The sequence below is a fragment of the Eptatretus burgeri genome, chromosome 7, assembly GCF_056783735.1.
Source record: "Eptatretus burgeri isolate ZD-2024b chromosome 7, Ebu_testis_v1, whole genome shotgun sequence".
Lineage (NCBI taxonomy): Eukaryota > Metazoa > Chordata > Myxini > Myxiniformes > Myxinidae > Eptatretus > Eptatretus burgeri.
Genome location: NC_140967.1, coordinates 39,324,140 through 39,345,653, shown reverse-complemented (window position 1 = coordinate 39,345,653; position 21,514 = coordinate 39,324,140). Strand labels below are relative to the sequence as shown.

The 21,514-nt window shown below is 42.4% G+C and overlaps 1 protein-coding gene across 3 annotated transcripts in view; it reads left to right on the top strand.

Moving 5' to 3' along the window:
* PSME4 (proteasome activator subunit 4) overlaps positions 1-21,514 on the top strand; it is a 161,734-nt gene that overhangs the window by 123,671 nt on the left and 16,549 nt on the right. For 2 of the 3 annotated variants that reach the window (XM_085888095.1, XM_085888096.1), the window contains 4 exons: positions 6,621-6,712; positions 6,873-7,004; positions 10,575-10,783; positions 18,643-18,725. In XM_085888095.1, the coding sequence (XP_085744221.1) occupies positions 6,621-6,712; positions 6,873-7,004; positions 10,575-10,783; positions 18,643-18,725 (516 nt within the window). The remainder of the gene's footprint in view (positions 1-6,620; positions 6,713-6,872; positions 7,005-10,574; positions 10,784-18,642; positions 18,726-21,514) is intronic. The other variant, XR_015060010.1, reaches the window with a different exon arrangement.

The window sequence follows — 21,514 nt, the reverse complement described above, 5'->3', positions numbered from 1 at the left end:
AGAACTGGATGATATTGAGCAACCTGCTTCATTGAGTACAGAACCCATTATCATTATTGATTTTCGAATGCTGCCATTTGCACGGTCCAGACCAGCTGAAACTTTTGGTGACATGATATGCTTTCACCGAGGGCTTTTATGCCGTGATGGTGTGACACCAAATTCTTCTTCAGAATCTTTACAAGAATTGGCATCACTTGACTTGTTACTTTCATATTCAGCAGTTTCCAATGATTGTTGTTCTGCTATATCATTATCTGAGAGTGCCATTCATTTTTTGAAATCATTCTTCACATTCATGTCGTTCAGCAGACCGATTCTCCTTGAGCTCTAGTTTTTTTTATCAACACCTACAATTGAACCAGTGTTTGACTCCTGTTGCCGTAACATAAACTGTCTATCTTCTTCATTCTTTATCATTTGAAATGAATTGGCATGACTGATATCGAACAGCTTATCAAGCATTTCAGTATATTTTGCTTTATTGGTCTAACTTGTCTTTCTGATTACTTATTTTATAATGTCTCATCAGATGGACATGTTGGTCACAGAGATCTTTAACCTTCTTGACAATGTGGTGCTTTTGTCTTATCGGTCGTCTAGATTTGATCCGAAATGGCACAAGATGATCACAAACACTATTTTCACTTTCAGTAATTGTGACTTTTTGCAGTCAGTGATAAAACACAATTCCTCATCACATCCCGACCAGCTGCCAGTCGAGCACCTGATGTCGTTTCACATTTGGATGATGAACTTATATGCAGTCAGAAGCTCATGGCTTGGCTTTTGCCATTGTTATTTGTTATCCTGCAAAAGAAATAAAAACATGAGCCAAACAAAAATGCAACATTATGAAAGCCAAACATTTGTCAAGAAGAATATAATTCCAAAATAGGCATATAAGGTAATATATGATTCTTGCTGAAATCAGCTCACTTATTAAAAGTAGAACATGTAATTTTAGGGCCTACTAACAATTAAACAGACCGAGTGCCATATGTCTGAATGTCAATATACATGGTTTTTATAAAACCAAGTTTGCCGTGACAACCATATCTTGTGTGCAAATTGAACACAGCATCAAAGACCTTGGGGGACCTCTAAATCTTTTCCAAATGAGCTAAATTTTACATATGAGGATGTTTTAGTATAGAGGAACTTTTTAGATTGTGAGACTTTGTAATTGTAATACTTTCATTGTTTTTGGGACACCATAATGCCCATACTTGAACATCTCTGACGTGTTTTAACAATTCTCAATTCAAATTATTTCATCAACAACTGATATCAAACAACACAAATATGAACCAACAACCAAAATTATTAAATAACTGCTTGGGGCTGACAACATAAAACAAGAGGGGCAATGACGACCTCTGATTCCATTTTGTCTACCTCTTTAGGAGGTGCTGGGGGTAATATAACTGATGTTTCAGGATCAGAATCACCAGGACTTGACCCAGGTGGGAGAACTGCTTTGCTGTGAGGATGTTTTAAAGCAAAACAGATGGAAATTTTGTGCACGTTGTCCAAAGGCCTCCGGATGGGGCAGTTTTCTCTCATCTTCCCATCAGTATAAAATAAAAAATGGACTTGAAACTTATTTTCGATTTCTATCGATGCAAGGAGACTTAATTTTCCCTCCACGGACTGATCAACACAGCAACTTCTGGCATGAATGTCATGCAGCAGTTGTCCCTAATTATGTTTAAAATTATGATATGCATGCCTAACGATGATAAGCATGCCTAACGACCTGTCAAAGAGGCTTAAACTTCATGTTGTATATGTGGCATTAAATCATTCCTTAGCAGTGTATTTACTTCTTCGTATGCAGCCTGTGGCTGCTTGGCTGCATCATTTTCTCGGGGCACAGCTTTGCTGCTGATGTTACCAGTACACTGGTACTCATTTTGTGAACCTCGGAAGGATGACAGGCTGAGATATTTTGTCGGCCCGACAGGGTCTTAAACTCAAGACCCTGGGATCTTCAGCCAAGTGCTTTAACTATTTAGCCAACACCAGGCCTATTCCTCAGCAGTGATAGGCAGAGAACAACAATAAAAAAAATGGCAGAATGGTGCTGTTAGCACTGCCCACTGGAATGCCGTCATCCTGCATGTGATTAGAAAAGTCTACTTTAAACTGGGCAGAACAGAATAAATGTATGAGAGTTGTGCAAATTTAGATGCTGTAAGCAAAATTGTAAGACATTGTTGATTATGTCTACAAAGCTTATAAATGATGTGTGAAGCATTGAGAGGAGATGAAGATGGGAAACAACAAACAAAATACTATCATTTTATTTATAGATGAGTACACTTTTCTTCACAAGAGCATTTCCCTTTCATAATTATCTAAGTATTATGTCTGGATGACAAAAAGGGCACCAGAACGACGGTTGGTTCCAAGAAACGATCAGCACATGTTTTACTTCCACTCCACCCCGTTACGGTGAACCCCTACATTACAGACCATGCCACCTCTCAACTATTTAATAGATTGCTTACCCCCATCATCCCCCCATTCCCACCCCTAAGTCAGACAACATGGTTCTCCAAGTACTCAGGTGTTTTGGATATTTGCCCCGAGCATCTTTCAGGTGTTACAGAAGAGTGAACATCCAATGTACTGTCGGTTTTACATTTGCTGTGGGTGTAACCATCGTTGTTGTCTGTAGATAAATAATATACTCTGTCCTATCTGGGTCTACTCTATCAGATTCAAATTCATGAGAATGCATCTGATCAACATGACATTGAAGTGTTTTGCCCAACTCCTTTATAATATGATATGATAAAGGCTCCCTTTTCTTTGAAATATTAAAATGGGAGGTAAATTAACTCGTGATATAAGGCTAAAAAAAAGCACCTGTATGTTCTTTTAGCACAGGAATTGTGTAATATCACAGTGCACATTCCTCATCCATCTTACCTTGTTGACATTTTGAGTGACGCAGTGTTCTAACAGTGGAGAAAGTGTTTGAATTTTGATGAAATTTGATGTATTGATAGAAATTGTGATGTTAAGTCGAAATGGTGATGACAGAAATACTGGTACGAATCTGGAAGCCTTGTGCACACAGACAGCAGTCCCTAAAGGCGCTGTCACACCTTGACGATTTAGCCAGCAATGGCAACGTATAAAAATGTATGTAACACGTTGGCGTACGCTGAAATTTTGATGTTTTTTTTTTTTTTAAGTTTTGGTTGTATTCATAACGTGTTGGTCGTATGCATAACATATTAGTAACGGGCACAGAACGTTTTGTTGTCTTATAGATAACTTATACCAACGAATGCATAGCCTGTTGTCGGCGTTCACACCCTATGACCCACGATAGTTTAACTTAGGCATAGCGCGCTGCACGTATCGCCGACTAACTCGTGGCGTAGCCTGTTAAAAACCTGCCACACGCCGATTTAAATCATAACCGCCTGAAAATTGAAAGTGTCAACCACGCAGTCACACCTTGATGATTTAGCCAGCGTATGCCGACCTATGAAAAATTTGCTGAACCAAGCTGGCACACATCGAATAGGTTTTGGGTAAGTTGTGTATACGTTAAGAGAACGCTGTCATATTTCGTGGTACGTCTCGTACGTCGTGAAATTTCAAGCATGCTGAAAATTTTACGATGTACTCGCTGTATGGCTCACACGTTCCGTTACGCTTGGAATAAGATGTAGGCACGATATGCGATCGTTGACACACGTCGACACAAGTTCCTTGTAAGTTATTCATAAGTCGAAACACGTCGAGGTAATGTTTAGCATACCCGAAACTTATTTTCTCTGTCAGGCACATTTTCTTTTTTTCTCCTTGGCTCCATGAAGGCACGTGATGAAATATCTGAAGTTGTTGTTGTTGTTGTTGTTGTTGTGTTTTTATTTTTTTTTGTCTATCACGAATTTTAAAATATATTCGGACATTTGCTTTTAAGTTTCGACGTCGACGTGACAATATCCTCAAACAGAAAATATTCACAGAGGAGGAACTAAGAATAAGACATGAGCAAACTGAAGAGGCAATCGGACGTGACGTAACGGCACGTGACGAAATAACTGAAGCTGTTGTTTTTTTGTTTTTTTTTAAACTCTGCCAATACGCCATTATACGGTAGCTGTAAATTAGAAACACGTTCAGTAAGTTCTGTGGTCGTCCGGAAGACGTCAATCAAATACGTCCACATACATCAATATGCGTTGGAGGTACGTTACACATAGGTTCAAAGCACATTACTCAGGTTAGAAATAAGTTTTGGGTACGCTAAGCATTACCTCGACGTGTTTCGACTTATGAGTAACTTACAAGTAACGTGCCTCGACGTGTGTCAACGATCGCATAATGTGCCTCGACGTGTGTGCAACATCGTGTAACGTGCCTACAACACGTTACTCATAGGTTATAAATAAGTTTCGGGTCCGCTAATCTTTATGGCTAAAACGTCAAGGTGTGACAGCGCCTTTAGCTTCGTTATTTCGATAAGTGTGTGTTTATAGTTAGGGCCCCCTACCTGTGTCTAATGGGAATTACATGTGTGCGCTGTGAATTACATTTTTAGTCAGGGTTTTCCTTTATTTTTACATCAACGATAACAACAACACGCCTACGCTTCGCTTCCTCGACCCGACGCCATTACGCACTTGGCCAGAGGTGAGGAAGTGGGTGGAGCCACTAACGCCTCCGCTCTGGACTCCGCCCAGAAGAGTGTGAGTTGCCCCGCCTACCGTGGGCCTGTCCAATGGAGGACGGCCAGGGAATCGCGCGATGAGTCCGAACAATGAGGAGGCGAGTGGCCAGAGAGAAGAGGCCCCTCCTGCCTGAGAAGAAAGTGTGGTGGTCTGGACGAGCGAGAATAGAGATAGACGGGGCGGCGTGGTGTCCGCAGCTGCTGGTCTCCTGTCGCTGCCTCTGAGCTCATCTCGTTGGCGCTGGTCTGGTTCTCGGATCGCATCTCTCGCCGCTGGTCTGGTCTGCTCGATGCTGGTCTGGCCTCATCCCGTCGCTGGCGCTGGTCTGCGTCTGGCTGCCCTGGTCCGTCTTCTGGTGACCGGAGCTCCTGGAGGGGGTGGACGTCCAGCCGCGCGCTCGCAGCCTGGTAGCCAGCCGTCCTGACTCCCAGCCGAACTATCCTCCGTGGCTGGAGAGCCGAATAAAGACTATTGAGGTCCATTTATTTTGTGTGTGCATGTGTGTGTCCTGTGGGCCCGTCTTTAAGTAGCAACTGGTTAAGTGCTTTTGCTGTTCATTATTTGCATCCTTTATAGTCGGTTTAACTCTGCCCTTTATGTGTTCCTTTCCCACCTATTGTAAATAAATACCCCTATTGTTGAATGTGTCAGCTCGTCTTTGTCCTTTCCTTCATTGGTTTAGCATGGTGCGAGTTGGGTGATTAAAAATGCCGTTGCCGCCGTAGTTGTACATTTGGATTGACGGATCTCGGTAACCATCTGCTCGGGTTACGCACGGTTCGAGCACGCTCACAGCTCGTTCCGCTCGAGCTCCGTCGGGGGTGTGGATTCCTTGGTAGCTCGCCACGTGGGTCTCTAGGTATTTTTAAGATTGGCAAATAACCCTGTCGCACGTGGCTGAATTATTGACGATTCACGGTCCTGTAAAGGACTCGTACCTTCGGAGTTATCCGACGGTAACGATCTGAATTCCAGGTGTTCGGTGGAGTCGATTCTTTTGCTCCAACTAGCGGTCATACTCGCAGCCGATACCCGGCCCACAACAATACAACGACAGAATAGCAATTTTACCCTTTCACAAAAAACATTCGCAAATAAATTTAAAAAGTATATCGCCGATCATTTTATTTTTATCGCTTTTTGCAATGTTGATGAATGCCAGCAGAAGCCCATGGATGGTAGTCATAGCTCAGATAAACTTCACTCCACCACCCCTCAAGTGTCTCTCAAGGAACAGGAGATAGGCATGGAGAGCAACATCCAGATATGATTTTTTTTAAACTGTATGTAGATGGCTCGTTTCTTACCCCTTGGTGAAGGAACCCCTCAACTGTGTGGAGCCACATGTCTAAAAGGAATATGTCTATGGCTTTCCTAAATTGGCAAGCAAGAGTGCAGTGCTGAATATTTTCAAGATGTTGGTTAATTTGAGGTTAATCCTCATCAGGTGTTGATCCTTATCAAATTTATTCTCCTGTGGTGAATAACCAATAACCATTCCTTTCACACCGTGAGGCACATAGGGCTGCCGAGAAAATTTAATTTGGCTGAGGAGCACAATCCGAGATGGTCACCACTCCGACGCAGGATACTCAAATGGCTTATTATCCCAGTAAGCTGGTACTTGTTTTGCCGACCTCAGAAGGATGACAGGATGAGTCAACCAACCCTATGTAATTCCAACGGCATGACAGAGGCTCAAGCTCAAAACCCTAAGAACTTAAGCCAGCCATCTTAACCATTTAGCCAACACCAGGCTGGATGCAGATGAGCAAAGGCTCAAATTCACATTGAAGGCACTGTAGATGCCATTATGTTCCTACCTGTTATGTTATTTATGTTTTTATGCATCATGGGGATCATTAACTCATGAAATGTCAATGCTGCCACATATTCCATGCTCATATTGGGATGCATCTGCAGGAAAATCAGGATCCTCGGAAGCTGCATTGGCTTTTTGAGATGATGATGGAAGCACCTCTCGGTGAAGAAGGTGGTTCTTTCAGTGGAGCCAGGTGAAGAGTTTCTTGATCGTGATAGAGACGTGATGACTAACATCAATATTTTTGCCATTCTTACCATCGATGATGCACACCTCATCTGGTCACCCAAAATCGAATGTATTGATTCGACTTTATGTTTGACAGAACCTTTTCTCACTTTGGACCTCCCCAGTTGCCTTTATGTGCTGCAGCGTGGCCTTTCCCAGCAGGAATGGCGCATCCCAGAGCTTGCTCATCGTCTGCTGTTCTTCCTTGAGCCAAAGCTCACGCAAGCATTCAAGAATGTTCGTGAACGCATCGCCAGGTGTGACCTTTCAACTCGTAAAACATTCACAAATTGATGTTTTTCCTCTCAATCTTGCACAAGGGGAAGATAAATGTTTCATTTCAGTATCTTTTTGCAGCAAATGTATGAGCTATTTCTGAACGTCTTTATAGCTGTGGAGGAACTCAGAAAAGGGCTTTGAAACATCAAAGGGCCTACCTTGGGTATCCTTTCATGGTTGCTTTATGCAGCTTCCTCAGCTTGAAGAGCATAGTTTATTTATGTCAATTTATTTATGTAATGCCAGCCACCTGGGTTTAATTGATTAAGTGAGAACTGATTGGTTATTCCCTCCATTCACATGTGAGAGATGTGGGTGGGTCTTCATTTTTCATTTATATGTTGACTGCTTTTGACGTTTACACTTGGTACATGCAAGAGAGCCTCATTGGTGTGCATTTCTGTCTGCACTGTCGCTGATGATTCACTAACAAGTGATGAAACTAGTTCGGCAGCAGAGGGGGTGTGCAGCATTGGGATTCTCAAGTATGTACCATTTGCGAATATATATATAGCTGTGGAGGAACTTTGGGAAGAGTTTGAAATTGTAAAGTGCTTATCTTGGGTCGCCTTTCATGGTTGATTTATGCAGCCTCTTCGGCTAGAAGAGCATGGGAGGAGTAAAATTATATATATATATATATATATATATATATATATATATATATATATATATATATATATATATATGTATGTATATATATATATATATATATATATATATATATATATGTATGTATATATATATATATATATATATATATATATATATATATATATATATATATGTGTATGTATATATATATGTATGTATATATATATATATATGTATGTGTATGTATATATATATATATGTATGTATATATATATATATGTATGTGTATGTATATATATATGTATGTATATATATATATGTATGTATATATATATATATATATGTATGTATATGTATATATATGTATATATGTATATATATATATATATATATATATGTATATATGTATATATATATATATATATATATATATATATATATATATATATATATATATATATATATATATATATATGTTTCATACATACAATACTGTGGAAAAGTCATAGACCACCAAAAAAAATTTGCACTAATTTGTCATATCTCTTCTGCAGGTAATATTAACCAACACCATGCTGAGGATATCAAACTCGACGAAACTCAAAATAACAGATTTACACCAATAAAGGCAATTCCGAGAGAGGACTATCCCGTAAAATAGGTGTTTCCAGATGTGTCATTCAAGCAATAATACAGAAGCATACTGACTGATGAGACCAGAGAAGTTAAAGATAGAAAATGGATTCGAAGGCCAAGTAAACTCAGCAAAACCGATGAGCAACACTTAAAGATAAGTATCTTAAGAAATAGAAAAAAAAATCAACTGCTGAACTTTCCCAAGAACTGGCAAAGACATCAGGGATTGAAGTGGATTCATCTGCTGTCATAATGTCTTTTATCAAAAGTGGTCTCCATGAGTGAATTGCTGCGAAAAAGCCCTTTCTGCATGAAGGTAACAAAGCCAAGAAACTGAAATATGTCCAGGAACGTCAGAGTAATGATGCTAAGCAATGGCGAAAGGTACTTTGAAGTGATGAGTCAAAATTTGATATTTTTGGAACAAAGAGAAGGCAGAAGGAAGCTTGGTGAGAATTATAAGGCAATGTCTACAGCCAGCTGTGAAGCATGGTGGAGGCATTGTTCGGGTTTTAGGATGCATTTCTGGTGTTGGTAATTTGTTGAGAATTGAAGGAACAATGAATGCTGACAAGTACAAGCAGATCCTAATCCACCGTGCTGTCCCATCAGGAAGAAGGCTAATTGGCGACAACTTTGTTTTCTGTCAATTACCCCAAACACACTGAAATTGTTATAGAAACATATTTACAAGGAAAAGCAGTCAGGAACTCGACAACTATTAGAATCCCCCCTCAAAGTCCTGACCTGAACATCGTAGAAGATGTCTTAGATTATTTGGACAGGAAGGAAAACTTAAAACAACCCAAATCAAAAGAGGAATTGTAGGAAAGATTTCAGAATGCATGAAACAACCTCCCAATGGAATTTCTCCAAAGATTGCAGGAAAGCATTCCAAAACGGATATCTGCTGTTTTGTGTGAAAAAAGGTCGTCACACCAAATATTGAAATTTCTTGTTTTAATTTAGTAAAATACGATTCATCTTTGTTTCTCAAATTAGCCGTGACCATTACGACAACGGTAGTTAGTATAGCGCATACCATCACCAGGCTGTACAGTTTACATATTGTATCCTACTGATTGGCTGGATCTACATCGGGACCTGAACCAAAATCTAATCCACATGTTCTTGTCACCAAACCAACTCATCCACCAAGTTTTGTCCGAATCCATGCATAACTTTTTGAGATACGCCATTATACGGTAGATGTAAGTTAGAAACACGTTCAGTAAGTTCTGTGGTCGTCCGGAAGATGTCAATCAAATTTGTCTACAGACGCCAATGTGCGTTTGAGATACGTTACACATAGGTTCAAAGCACGCTACTAATAGGTTCAAAGCGCATTACTCGTAGGTGAAAAAATTAAGTTTCGGGTATGCTAAACATTACCTCGGCGTGTTTCGACTTATGAGTAACTTACAAGTAACGTGTGGCCGACGTGTGTAAACGATTGCGGAGTGTGTCAAGAACTTATGCCAGCATATGCGGAACTTGTGAGCCGTACGTCGAGTACGTCGTAAAATTTTCAGCATACTAGAAATTTCACGACGTACTAGACGTACCACGTAATATGCCAGCGTACTTCATTGTTTTTCATCGTGCTCCTCACGTATACACAACTTACCCATACTGTATTCGACGTGTCCCAGCGTTTTAGACACATTTTTCATCGGTTGGCATACACTGGCTAAATCGTCAAGGTGTGACTGCGATGTTGACACTTCCAATTTTCAGGTGGTTATGATTTAAATCTGCGTGTGGCAGGTTTTTAACAGAGAACGCCACGAGTTCGTCAGCGATACGTGCAGCGCTCTATGACTAAGTTAAACTATCGTTGGGCATAGGTTGTGAACGCCGACAACAGGCTAAGCATTCGTTGGTATAATTTATCTTTAACACAACGAAACGTTCTGTGCCCGTTACTAATACGTTATGCATACGGCCAACACGTTATGAATACGACCAAAACTTTTTTTAAAAAACCTCAAAACTTCAGCGTACGCCAACGTTTTACGTGCATTTTATACGTTGCCATTCCTGGCTAAAACGTCAAGGTGTGGCTGGGCCTTAACCTCCATCTACCTCCAGTGGCGGAGGTGATAACACCTTTTATTTATCAAAATATGCCAATGTGACAATAAAAATGTTTATTTTCAAGGTGGCCTTAAACTTTGGTGTAATACTGTATTGAGTGTCCTGTGTGTACATCATTTTAATATTAATTGATATTCATGAAGTATTTCTGAGATCGCTGGTAATATTTTTTGCTGTTTATACTAGTGCTCCTAACAGGCCACCCTTGGCTCGCTGTCCAGTGTTTTAGCCAGCATCTTTATCATGGACATAAACCTGCCGGGCTCCATTGATTCAAGCTGGCCAAAGCGAGGAGACATTGCCAAAAGCCTGCTGCAGAAACTGGAGCCCCTCATTATGCTCAAGGGGGACTTGGGCAATCACCTGCTTGAGGAGAATGGGGCAAATGCGTCCACTGAGAAGGGAGAAGCCGTAAAACTGCTCACAACGGGTAAAGTGGAAATAAATGCCATTCCAGGAAAAAGGGCTTTTATATTATTGACCTGTAATACCAGACTTTTGAAATGACATATGAAGGCTAACGAGGCGCTTCGTGCATGTGATTTGTGTGCGTTATCAGCAGCTCAGTTCTGCTCGCATGGGCAGTTTTAAGCTTCTGTTGCTATCGTGAAATCTGTTGGTCAAATAGTCTTTTAAACATAATGTTGAGCATTTAGATGAAAGTGTGGCAATTTAGTGGCAATTTCAGAATGATTAACCACAATTGTTGTGTTCTTGGATGCAAATTGGACTCATGAAAATATAGAACATACCAGAAATATTTGTGAATGAGAGGCGTCAAATTCCTATCATTTCCTGTTAATACAAGTGAGTGGCCAAAGTGGATATATACGAGGTGTGTTCAAAAAGTATCCAACCTTAATTTTTCGTGCGTAAACAAATGAAGCGAGGGAGGTGTGGTTTGGTGCACGTATGTAGGCGATCCCAATTCGTATGCGTGAATATTTTCCCGCATGCAGAAGCTGTCAGTCGTCGACAGACCGCCGATGAGTGAGGAAGTGTAAGTGAGCGCCGTCGGATTTTCGTTTTTGACAAAATGACGGAAACTTGAACAGCGCTACTGCATCAAATTTTGTGTAAATCTTGGCGATTCCCAAGTGGAAACGATCCGCAAGATTCAACAGGCCTTCGGGAACGAAGCAATGGGCACCACACAGATAAAAGAGTGGTACAACCGCTTCAAAGATGGTCGCGCATCAGTGGAAAGTGAAGCACGTTCTGGTAGGCCCTCAACATCCCGAAATGAGATCGTCATTGATCGTGATTCGACTATCCTGGATCAGCAGGGTCCTCACTTGGTCAGAGAACTTGCAGACAAGGCGGGCGTCAGCATTGGGTCCGTTCATTCCATTGTGACTGAGGATTTGGGCTTCAGGAGAATCTCAGCGAAGCTCGTGCGAAAGCTGCAAACGATCGAGCAGAAGCAACTCGGTTTGGAGATCGCACAGGACATGCTGGAGACTGTGAACAGCGATCCCAACTTCTTCAACACAGTGATCACTGGCGATGAGACCACAGTGATCCGTCATTTTGTCAAAAACGGAAATTCGACGGCGCTCACTTACACTTCCTCACTCATCGGCGGTCTGTCGGGCGACTGACAGCTTCTGCAGGCGGAAAAATATTCACGCATACGGATTAGGATCACCTACATGCGTGCACCAAACCACGCCTCCCTCGATTCATTTGTTTACGCACGAAAAATTAAGGTTGGATACTTTTTGAACATACTTCACATATATATATATATATATATATATATATATATATATATATACATATATATATATATATATATATATATATATATATATATGTTGTATACACACACACACACACACGTGACTAACATTAACACACACACACACACACACACACACACACACACACACACATCTCCTTTCTGCAACATATGCAAAAATCTAGTATAATTTGCCATGTTGTCCCAGAATCAACCAACGCCCCCCCTCCCCCCATGCCCAAACATGATTAGTGGTAAATATTATTTTAAAAGTTGATTTTAAACTTACCCCGTGCATTCACAAGCCCCAGATGTGCCCTTCACATCGCTATTAAGAAACACCCCAACCAGATACGGTATCTCCCTCGGGGAAGTCTGCCTGATACGTCTCGCTCCCACGTGAATAATTGTTGGCACAATCTTTGTGTTTTTTCACATTGCGAAGATGTCCTTTCTTGAAGGGTTGGTATCGCCATTAATTTGTTGGTAATGATGCACAGCATCATCTTTCCAATAATTGCAGACATCCATGAAATATATCACCAAGCCTACCATGTTCATACGAGGCACTCACGCAAGGTTCAAAGGCCATTCACTGGTAGCGATTCCTCGGGGGGGGGTTTTGGTGTAACCTGCACGTCCACAATTCAGGCCTTGCACTGCCACACGTCGTCGGGATATTGCAGTTCGAGCTTCTGGAAGATCTCAGCGTTTTTGGGCAAAATGAGAAGGTTCTCCAACTCTTTCGTTCTGCAGAGGCATGACCCTTTCTCTCAGGTGTCTTTCCAAGTATTTTAGGCCTTTCTCTCGAAGCTTTGCGAGGCATTTTGGGTAAATATACCTTATCTCGCACGTACAATTTATGTGAACATGACCCGATCAACATTGCTCGTGAGAGATTATCCGCATGCACGCCGAGCATCCTGGGGTGGATGACATCATTTTGAAAGTCCCGTATTGCTTTTTACATTAAATAATTGAGATATTTTCAATGTAATTGGCACTTTCCAACATAGAAGCTTTCCTAAATGACATTTCCTAGAATTCCTTAATCATTTCCTAGAAGCTTTCCTTAAAAAAAAATTATTCACAGATCATGATGAATTGTGTGATCTCATTTGAAATCAGCATTCTAGTACACATGACACAAAAAAATGATCCGATGTAACCTACATATTTTTGAAAGCGGAGATATAGTAGTTTTGGGCATCCATGAAGAAAACATTTCCTTAACTAAAATTGGGGACAAAAGCAACACAATGAAATGTGTTTTGGTGACTATGCCCACCACTCTTCCTTCAAACGTGAACACCACTTTTCTTTCAAACGTGACCACCACTCTTCCTTCAAACGTGAACACCACTTTTCTTTCAAACATGCCCACCACTCTTCCTTCAAACGTGCCCACCACTTTTCCTTCAAACGTCCCCACCACTTTTCTTTCAAACGTGCCCACCACTCTTCCTTTAAATATGCCCACCACTCTTCCTTCAAACGAGCCCACCACTCTTCCTTCAAACGAGCCCACCACTCTTCCTTCAAACGTGCCCACCACTCTTCTTTTAAACGTGCCCACCACTCTTCCTTCAAACGAGCCCACCACTCTTCCTTCAAACGAGCCCACCACTCTTCCTTCAAACGTGCCCACCACTCTTCCTTCAAACGTGCCCACCACTCTTCCTTTAAATATGCCCACCACTCTTCATTCCAACACACCCACCACTTTCACTTGAGATATGCCCACCACTTTCACTTCAAACGAGCCCACCAATCTTTTCTTTTAAAAAAAAATTGTATGCCTTGTCGAGGCTCATATTAAAGCTATCACACAATGCACAGCAAAGGGGGCATGAGACAAGAGGGGTGTGGGAAGGACAAAACAGTGAGGAACAAAGTCAATAGGAGATCTGTGGAAGGGAGAGGGATGGGGCGGGGAACACGGTTATACAAGATGGACATTACAGGGACTTTCAGGAAGGAAAGTAGGGAATTTGAAGGAGGGGGGTTTGGGGTGGATTAGCAGGGGTAATAAAGATCATGGTTTTGGATGGGGGGCAATAAGAGGTGGTGGTGAACAGCCGTTTTGAAGGCCTGGAGGGAAGAATGGGATTGAACAGAGTGTGGGAGTTTATTCCAAAGGTGTGGAAAAAGAGGAATGAAAGAGTGAAGGTGAGCGGTGATTCGTGATTTTGGTAGTTTTATCAAAAGGGGGTTGTTGGCGGACCTTGAGCACCCTGTGGAAATATGGTGAGGACAAATCGCAGAGAGAGCAGGGGGGGGGGCGAGACCGGAGAGGAGACGGGAGAACACAAAGACCACCGACCTGTCTGCGGTGAGAGAGTGAGGGGCCTAAAGACTCACCCTCATCATGGGAGATACCAATGATCTGAAATGTTTTGGTTTTCACAGCGTGAAGCCGAGAAAGGTGAGAAGCAGGAGCACCAGCCCAGAGGGGAGAGCAGTACTCCATCAGGCTGTGGATGAAAGCTTTGTATGTGGTCAGGAGCTGAGGTGGGCCAAGGAAGGACTTTGCACGACGGAGGATTCCCAGTTGGCGACTGGCTTTGGAGGCCAGGTTGGAAATGTGGCTTTCCCAGGAATTATCATGGCAGATAGTGAGACCCAGAAGCTTGAATGAAAGGACTTCTTCCAGAGGATTGTTGAGAAAGTGGATTGGGGGGGGGGGGGTTTCTAAATGGTCCTTTCGGAGAGACAAAGTGAGAGTGTGAAATTTGTCCGGTTTGAAAGACATGTTCCACGTGTTGGACCAGTTTGTGATTTTACCCAGATCTGCAGTGAGCGAAGAAGCTGCTGCTTGCCGGTCTGAGGGATTACAGATGGTACGGCAGAGGGTGGAGTCTTCAGTAAAGAGATAAAGAGGATTTTCCAGAGAGTCGGAGAGATCATTGATGAAAACCAGAAAAAGAACAAGGCCCAGAACGCTACCTTGAGGAACTCCAGCCTGGACAGGAAGAGGGGATGAAAGAACTCCACTTCGGGCCACACGTTGACTGTGACAGGAGAGGAAGTCTGCGAGCCATGAGTGGAGATGGCCTTGGATACCATTGGAAGAGAGTTTGGTGAGAAGGGCAGGGTGCCAGACCATGTCAAAAGCACGTGATATGTCCAGGGATATGGCTGATTTCATGTCTGGCATTGAGGACCTCCATCCATTGTTGGGAGAGCAGAAGCAGCATATCCAGGGTAGAGTGACCTGGTCTGAAACATAATTGAAGATTGGAAATCAAGCCATTGGAGAAGAGGAAGGATTTAATGTCTGTAGCGATGATGGATTCCTTAACCTTGCTGATGATTGGGAGAAGGCTGATTGGTCTGAAGTTGCAGGGATCTGTTGTTGCACCTTTTTGTGCAGGGCACTAATGTTTGCTGATTTACAAGCAGATGGCAGATGACCTTGAGGAAATGAGAGGGTGAATAGAACAGGGAGAGGGTGAACAAGAGCAGAGGAGCAGGTTTTTAGGCCATGTGGGCTGATGCCATCTGGACTGGTTGCAGAATCTGAGTCGCGGTTTGACAGCAAGCTGAGTCAGCAAACAGCAAGGTTTGACAGCAATCTGAGTCAAGGTCATCTTCCTTCATCCAGGGCCATCTTCCTTCAAACAAGCCCACCACTCTTCCTTAAAACAAGCCCACCACTTTTCCTTGAGAACAGCATCAGCAGCAAACCACCATCAGCTTTTCCTCCATTACCACTCAGCAAGGTCATGGAATCCATCATTGCAGTTGATATGAAATCCTTCCTTTTCTCCAACAACCTCATCTCAGATCAGCAGTTTGGTTTCAGACCAGGTCACGCTACCTTGGACATGCTGCTTCTACTCACCCAACAACATGGCCCTCATTGTCAGGCATGAGATCGGGGCTGTCGCTCTGGACATATCTCGTGCTTTTGATCCAGTCTGACATCCCACCTTACTCTCCAAACTCTCTGGCTATGGCATCCGGGGCCATCTCCACACATGGCTCACTGACTTACTCTACTCTCGAAGCCAACGTGTGACTCTCAATGGAATCCTTTCATCTCCCCTCCTTGTCAAGGCTGGAGTGCCCCAAGGCCATGTTCTGGGCCTTAGTCCTATTCCTGATCTTCATAAATTATCTCTCTGGCTCTCTGGAAAATCCCCTTTGCCTATTTGCTGATGACTCCACCCTCTGCCGTGACATCCCTTATCCTTCAGCTGCAGCCTCATCCCTCTCTTCAGACCTTGACAAAATCACAAGATGGTCAAACACTTAGAATACGTCTTTCAATCCTGACAAATCTCACACTCTCACGATCTCTGTCAAAAAGGACCGTCTGGCAAACCTTCCGATATATTTTATTCACAATCCTCTTGAGGAAGTTGAGTCGTTCAAATTCCTGCGTCTCACTATCAGCCATGATGTTTCATGGGAAAACCACATTTCAAATTTGGCTTCCAAAGCCAGCCGCCGACTGGGCATCCTCTGTCATATCAATCCTTCCTGAACACACCTGAACTCCAATCCACCCACAAGGCTTTCATCTGCAGCTTGATGGAGTCTTGTTCTCCCCTCTGGGCTGGCTCTCCTGCCTCACATCTTGCTCAGCTTGACACCCTGGAAGGCAAGGCCTTCAAGATCATTGGCATCTCCCGTGATTTAGCCGAGTCTATAGGCCTATCCCACCATCACAGACAGGGTGGTGGTCTCTCTGTCTTTTACCAACTCCTTTCTGTCTTTCCCCCTCTGCTCTTTCCATGCTTTGTACCCCCCTTCAAGTTTCTGCAGGGCACACATGGTCCACCATCAACCCCCTTCTGGTGAAACTACCTAAATCCAGGATCACTGCTCACCTCCACTCAATGTTTCCTCTTTTTTTTACCCACCTGTAGAACCAACTTCCACATTGTCTTTAATCTCATTCTTCCCTCCAGATATTCAAGACAGCTGTTCACCAGCATGTCAGATCGTCCCCAATCCAAAACCATGATCTCTTCTCCCCTCGTTAACCCCACCCCAGTCCCCCCTTTCAGTTGGGGGGAAATTTCCAGTTTTCCCTCCTGAGAGTTTCCTTCTGTATTCATCTTCATCACCCCATGCATATTTTCATGTTCGCCCCATGCATCCTCTCCTCCCCCCCCATTCTTCCTCACACTCATTGTTTGTCCAAGTCTGCCTCGATCTTGGCCTTCAACTCTGCTGTCAGTGTTTTCCCCTTCTCTCTCTACTGTTCCTTTTGTCCTGTTGCATCCTTATCCGTTCAACACCATTCAACAAGCCTCGCAATCAAAGAATACCTATGAAACACACAAAATATAGGAAAAAAAATACAATGAATTGAGCAAATTGTAAAATTGAAACACCTTTGAAAAAATCTTACTTACCATATATTTTAACTATTTTTAGCAGTGCTACACCTTGAAAATCTCTAATCGTCCATGTTGAGCTGCCTGCATCATTCCTTAACCCTCAAAATTATCCTTCCCACTAAGTCACGTGGTTTCTCCCACGGACCCAGGCTCCAGATTTTATGCCAGCACATGCACCATGCCACGAAACCCAACACTTGTGCTGTCACCCCCTACTGGGTCCACTGGGACCTCATGAAGAGCTCCGGTGGTTGCCACTCCCACTACGGCTGTCACGCCCATTTCGGCCATGCCTGCAGCGCCGGCTGCGTTACTCCAACGGCACGTCTTGCGTGCCATGTGTCACACCGTGCCGTCTGCACGGCCCTCGTCGTTGTTCTTTAAAATAGTTTCAACAAACGTCAGCGGCAAATCAAGACATCGAGCGATATCGGCTGGTCTTTCACCATTCTTTTTTTGTTTGTTTGTTTTTTCATGTCTAATTTGACATCCTGCGTTACATTACTGCATTGCTGCTTATGTGCAGGTTCACTCTTTTTGGAACCACTTCATTTACCACTTATTGTTCAACAATTACCATGGTAAAGTGCACAAAGATTTAAAAAAAAAAATACAAGACATGACTAAAAATACAGTACACGCAGCGTTAAGTCCAACAACGCACAGCGTAAGATACAGTCTGAGAGGTAGAGGACACAGTCCATTGTGGGGTGGAATGCCTGGTAACTGGTCTTCCAGCCAATGGACGTTAGTGCGGGGAATTGATGGATGTATAATGAAAAGGTTCCTGAGTAATTTATGGACTTGCATGCGAAACGACTGATTCGCGGGAAGACTTTTAGCGGGGTGGAGACCCCCTGTACATACAAAAAGAACCCTTGATCTGAAGAGACGCTACATCTGACACAGTATTAAACACCCACTTCAATTAGCGAATTCTGTATGCAGCAATAAATGTATGTTCAATCTTCTATATCATGCTTTTTCTTTTCCGAGAGGTCTTTATTCCAAAGTAAAATTACTTATTTAAGCCGTTGTTGGAAGACGTTTGTCATTGTAACACTCATCTTGGAGAGTTAGAAAGGTTTTAAATCATGTGTCGCAGATTTAGGACATTGATTGTGGTGCATGAGTCATGGTGGTGGTGTTTCTTCTTTCGACTCATGTCAAACGTTTTGATTTTTCTCTCTTCTACAGTGATGAAGTGGCTCACGGGCTCTGGGAGATGTTTGCTTTCAACCTTTCCTGAGCAATTCTATTTCTTGCCATTGATTTGTAAGGTAATGTGATAATGGCTCATAGACTTATTTTTCAAACCTCAAGCTCACTTTTTGTGTGTGTGTGTGTGTGTGTGTGTGTGCGTGTGCGTGTGCGTGTGCGTGTGCGTGTGCGTGTGCGTGCGTGCGTGCGTGCGTGCGCGCGAGTGCCGTTGACTGTTATCTCCATATACGGGTTTCAGAAGGTGGAACAGAAGTATCCATCTCCGTTTCAGGAAGAGATCATGATTCATGGACCAAACTTCAGTTTTCTTGTTCTCAGAGTTTTGTTCCAAGGGCTCGTCACCGAGCCACTGACAGCCTCCAACTGTAGTTTGTTTGTGATAATGTTCCCGGAGATAGTTTGTGGGATCTTTGTAAAGTTCTTCTTCTTAATCATTCCCAATTGTCACTGGTACAATTTCCAAGATCTTTTGACAATGTTCACGTCAAAAGATCTTGATCTTCCAAGATATTTTGACTTCATTTTTGAGATCCTGGTATTTGTCTATGTTCACGTTTGAAGAGATCTAACAGACCATTGGATTACTCCACATACCTTGTTGTGCCTTTGGGTGTTCAGCTATTCAGACATGAGTGTTTTTTTTTTACATCCTGATTGGAGGTGGCTCGTGCTTTCTGTTTCTACCATTCACTGGTTGTAGAACCTGCACTTGTCTGATTGCCTTAGTCCTGACATCTTCTTAAAGCCATTGGTATGGTGTCCTTGGTCTTGGTCATTTATTATGAGTTGTTCTCCATCGCATTTGAGGTGACCTCTTCTTAGCCATTCCAATGAGCCTTCTTTTTATTTGTCCAGTCTTTCCAGTTTTTTTTTTTTTAAGCTTTTAAAAAAAAAATCTTTCTAATCTTAAATCGTTCTCACAGTTGTCAGTGTATATCTGTTAATATTTTCCGTATATTTTTATTTTGTCTTTTGTTGTAATCATTGGGACTGTATTTGTTGCTGTTTTAGTTTTGTGTGTGACATCTTCTACTCACAGCTGTTTTTGGAAGTTTCTCGCAAGGTCGGTTAGGGATACCTTATCTGGATTGCTTGTCTTCGTGTTAATATGTACAAATTGGATTTGGTCGTCTGTTGAACTTTTCACTAACTCAGCCAATCCTACAGTTGCCGCTCTGTGCTCTGTGCACTTTGTTGGCCTCTTTCATTCCGCTACCTCGTTCTCATCTGGCAGGTGCATTCTCCATTGATATTTTTTTTGTTGTGGAACATTTTGGTGGATAGTGAAGAGTTTGCTTGTGTTGATATATCCAGCTTATTGATGTCTGATTGTGGCTACATTATTATTCCCTTCACATTCTGCGAAAGGTTATGTTTTGGTCGGCGTGTATTTATTTATTTATTTATTTGTAATCTTGTGATTCGTATAACTCAAAAAGTATTAAACCGAATTGCATGAAATTTGGTGGGATGATTGGTTATTAGCCAGGAAGCATTCGATTAGATTTTGGGATCGTTTGGGTCAAAGGTCAAGGTCAAGGTCAAGAAAAGGTCAAAATCGTCTTTTTACGATAACATGGTCAATTTTTATTCAATTTGCATGCAACTAACGCCAAAATGTTCAGAATTCAACGCCTCATCTTGTGATATGCAATATGACACAATGACGCCCATACTCTTGTTACCGGTTAGGGGTCAAAGGTCAGGGGGGTCACGACCTTGAAAAATATGCGGTTTTGTCATAACGCGGTCAATTCTTGTCCGCTTTACATGAACCCAGCACCAAAATGTTCAGAATTTAATGGCCAATCTTGTAACACAATGACGTCATAACACATGTCACCGGTTGGGGTAAAATGTCGGGGGGGGGGTCACGCCCTTGAAAAATATGCGGTTTTCGGCATAACTCAGTCAATTCTTATTCGATTTGCATGAAACCAGCATCAAACGAGATTACCTTCTCTTGTTCAAACGTTGTTTTCACTGAGCTTGCGAGTGAAGACTCGCCAAAACGACGTGAGTTGATTGTTGTTTAGTCCGTAGCCCCCCGAAAGTCGGGGGGGTCATGACATTATAGATATGTGGTTTGTGTCATAAGACCATTCATATGAAACCAGTTCCCCACACTCATACCAAGAACAAAAAAAGTAGTGGCGACGAAGGTATGCGCTCTATGAGTGCCCGTTCTAGTTCCGCAGCTGTATTGGAATGCTGGTACTGCGAGTTGGTTTATGGTTTTGATTTTCTTCCTTGGAGAAAGGTATGTTTTCAGGGTCAGCCTCGTTCTACGCAGGTATTCTTTGGTAATTGTTGTGCGCATTTGTTTGTGACATATTTGGGAGCCCTCTTCTACCCTTAGGTATTTGTGCGATACTTCGTTCTCTCCTGTATTCAGTATTTAGGTCGATTTTCATGTTATCCGTTTTTGTTCTTTTCCCTTGTATGAATGTGCGCTTGGCGCATTCATTGAGGCCAAATTATTTGCGGATGTCGTCAGAGTAGTGTTTCAGTAATTTCAGTTGTTCTGCCAGTTTTTCGCCATTCAGTGCAGAGTTTTAAATCATCCATGCACAGTAGATGATTTTCTTTGGACATTCTTCTTTTCAATGTTAGGGTTTATCCGTGTCCTTGCTCATTAATGAGTTTGCTCAGTGGATCCAGAGCCAGGCAAAGCAGGAGGCGGTGAAAGGCTGTCACCTTGGAAGATCCCGCATCATATCTTCACCCCCTGGTGTTTTGATCTTTCCTTCTGAGTGCTGCAGTATCAATGTAGTGTTCCAATGTTCCTTTCTTTCTCAATCAGTTTGATTATTTGATGGTTGATCTTGTACATTTGCATGCATTATAT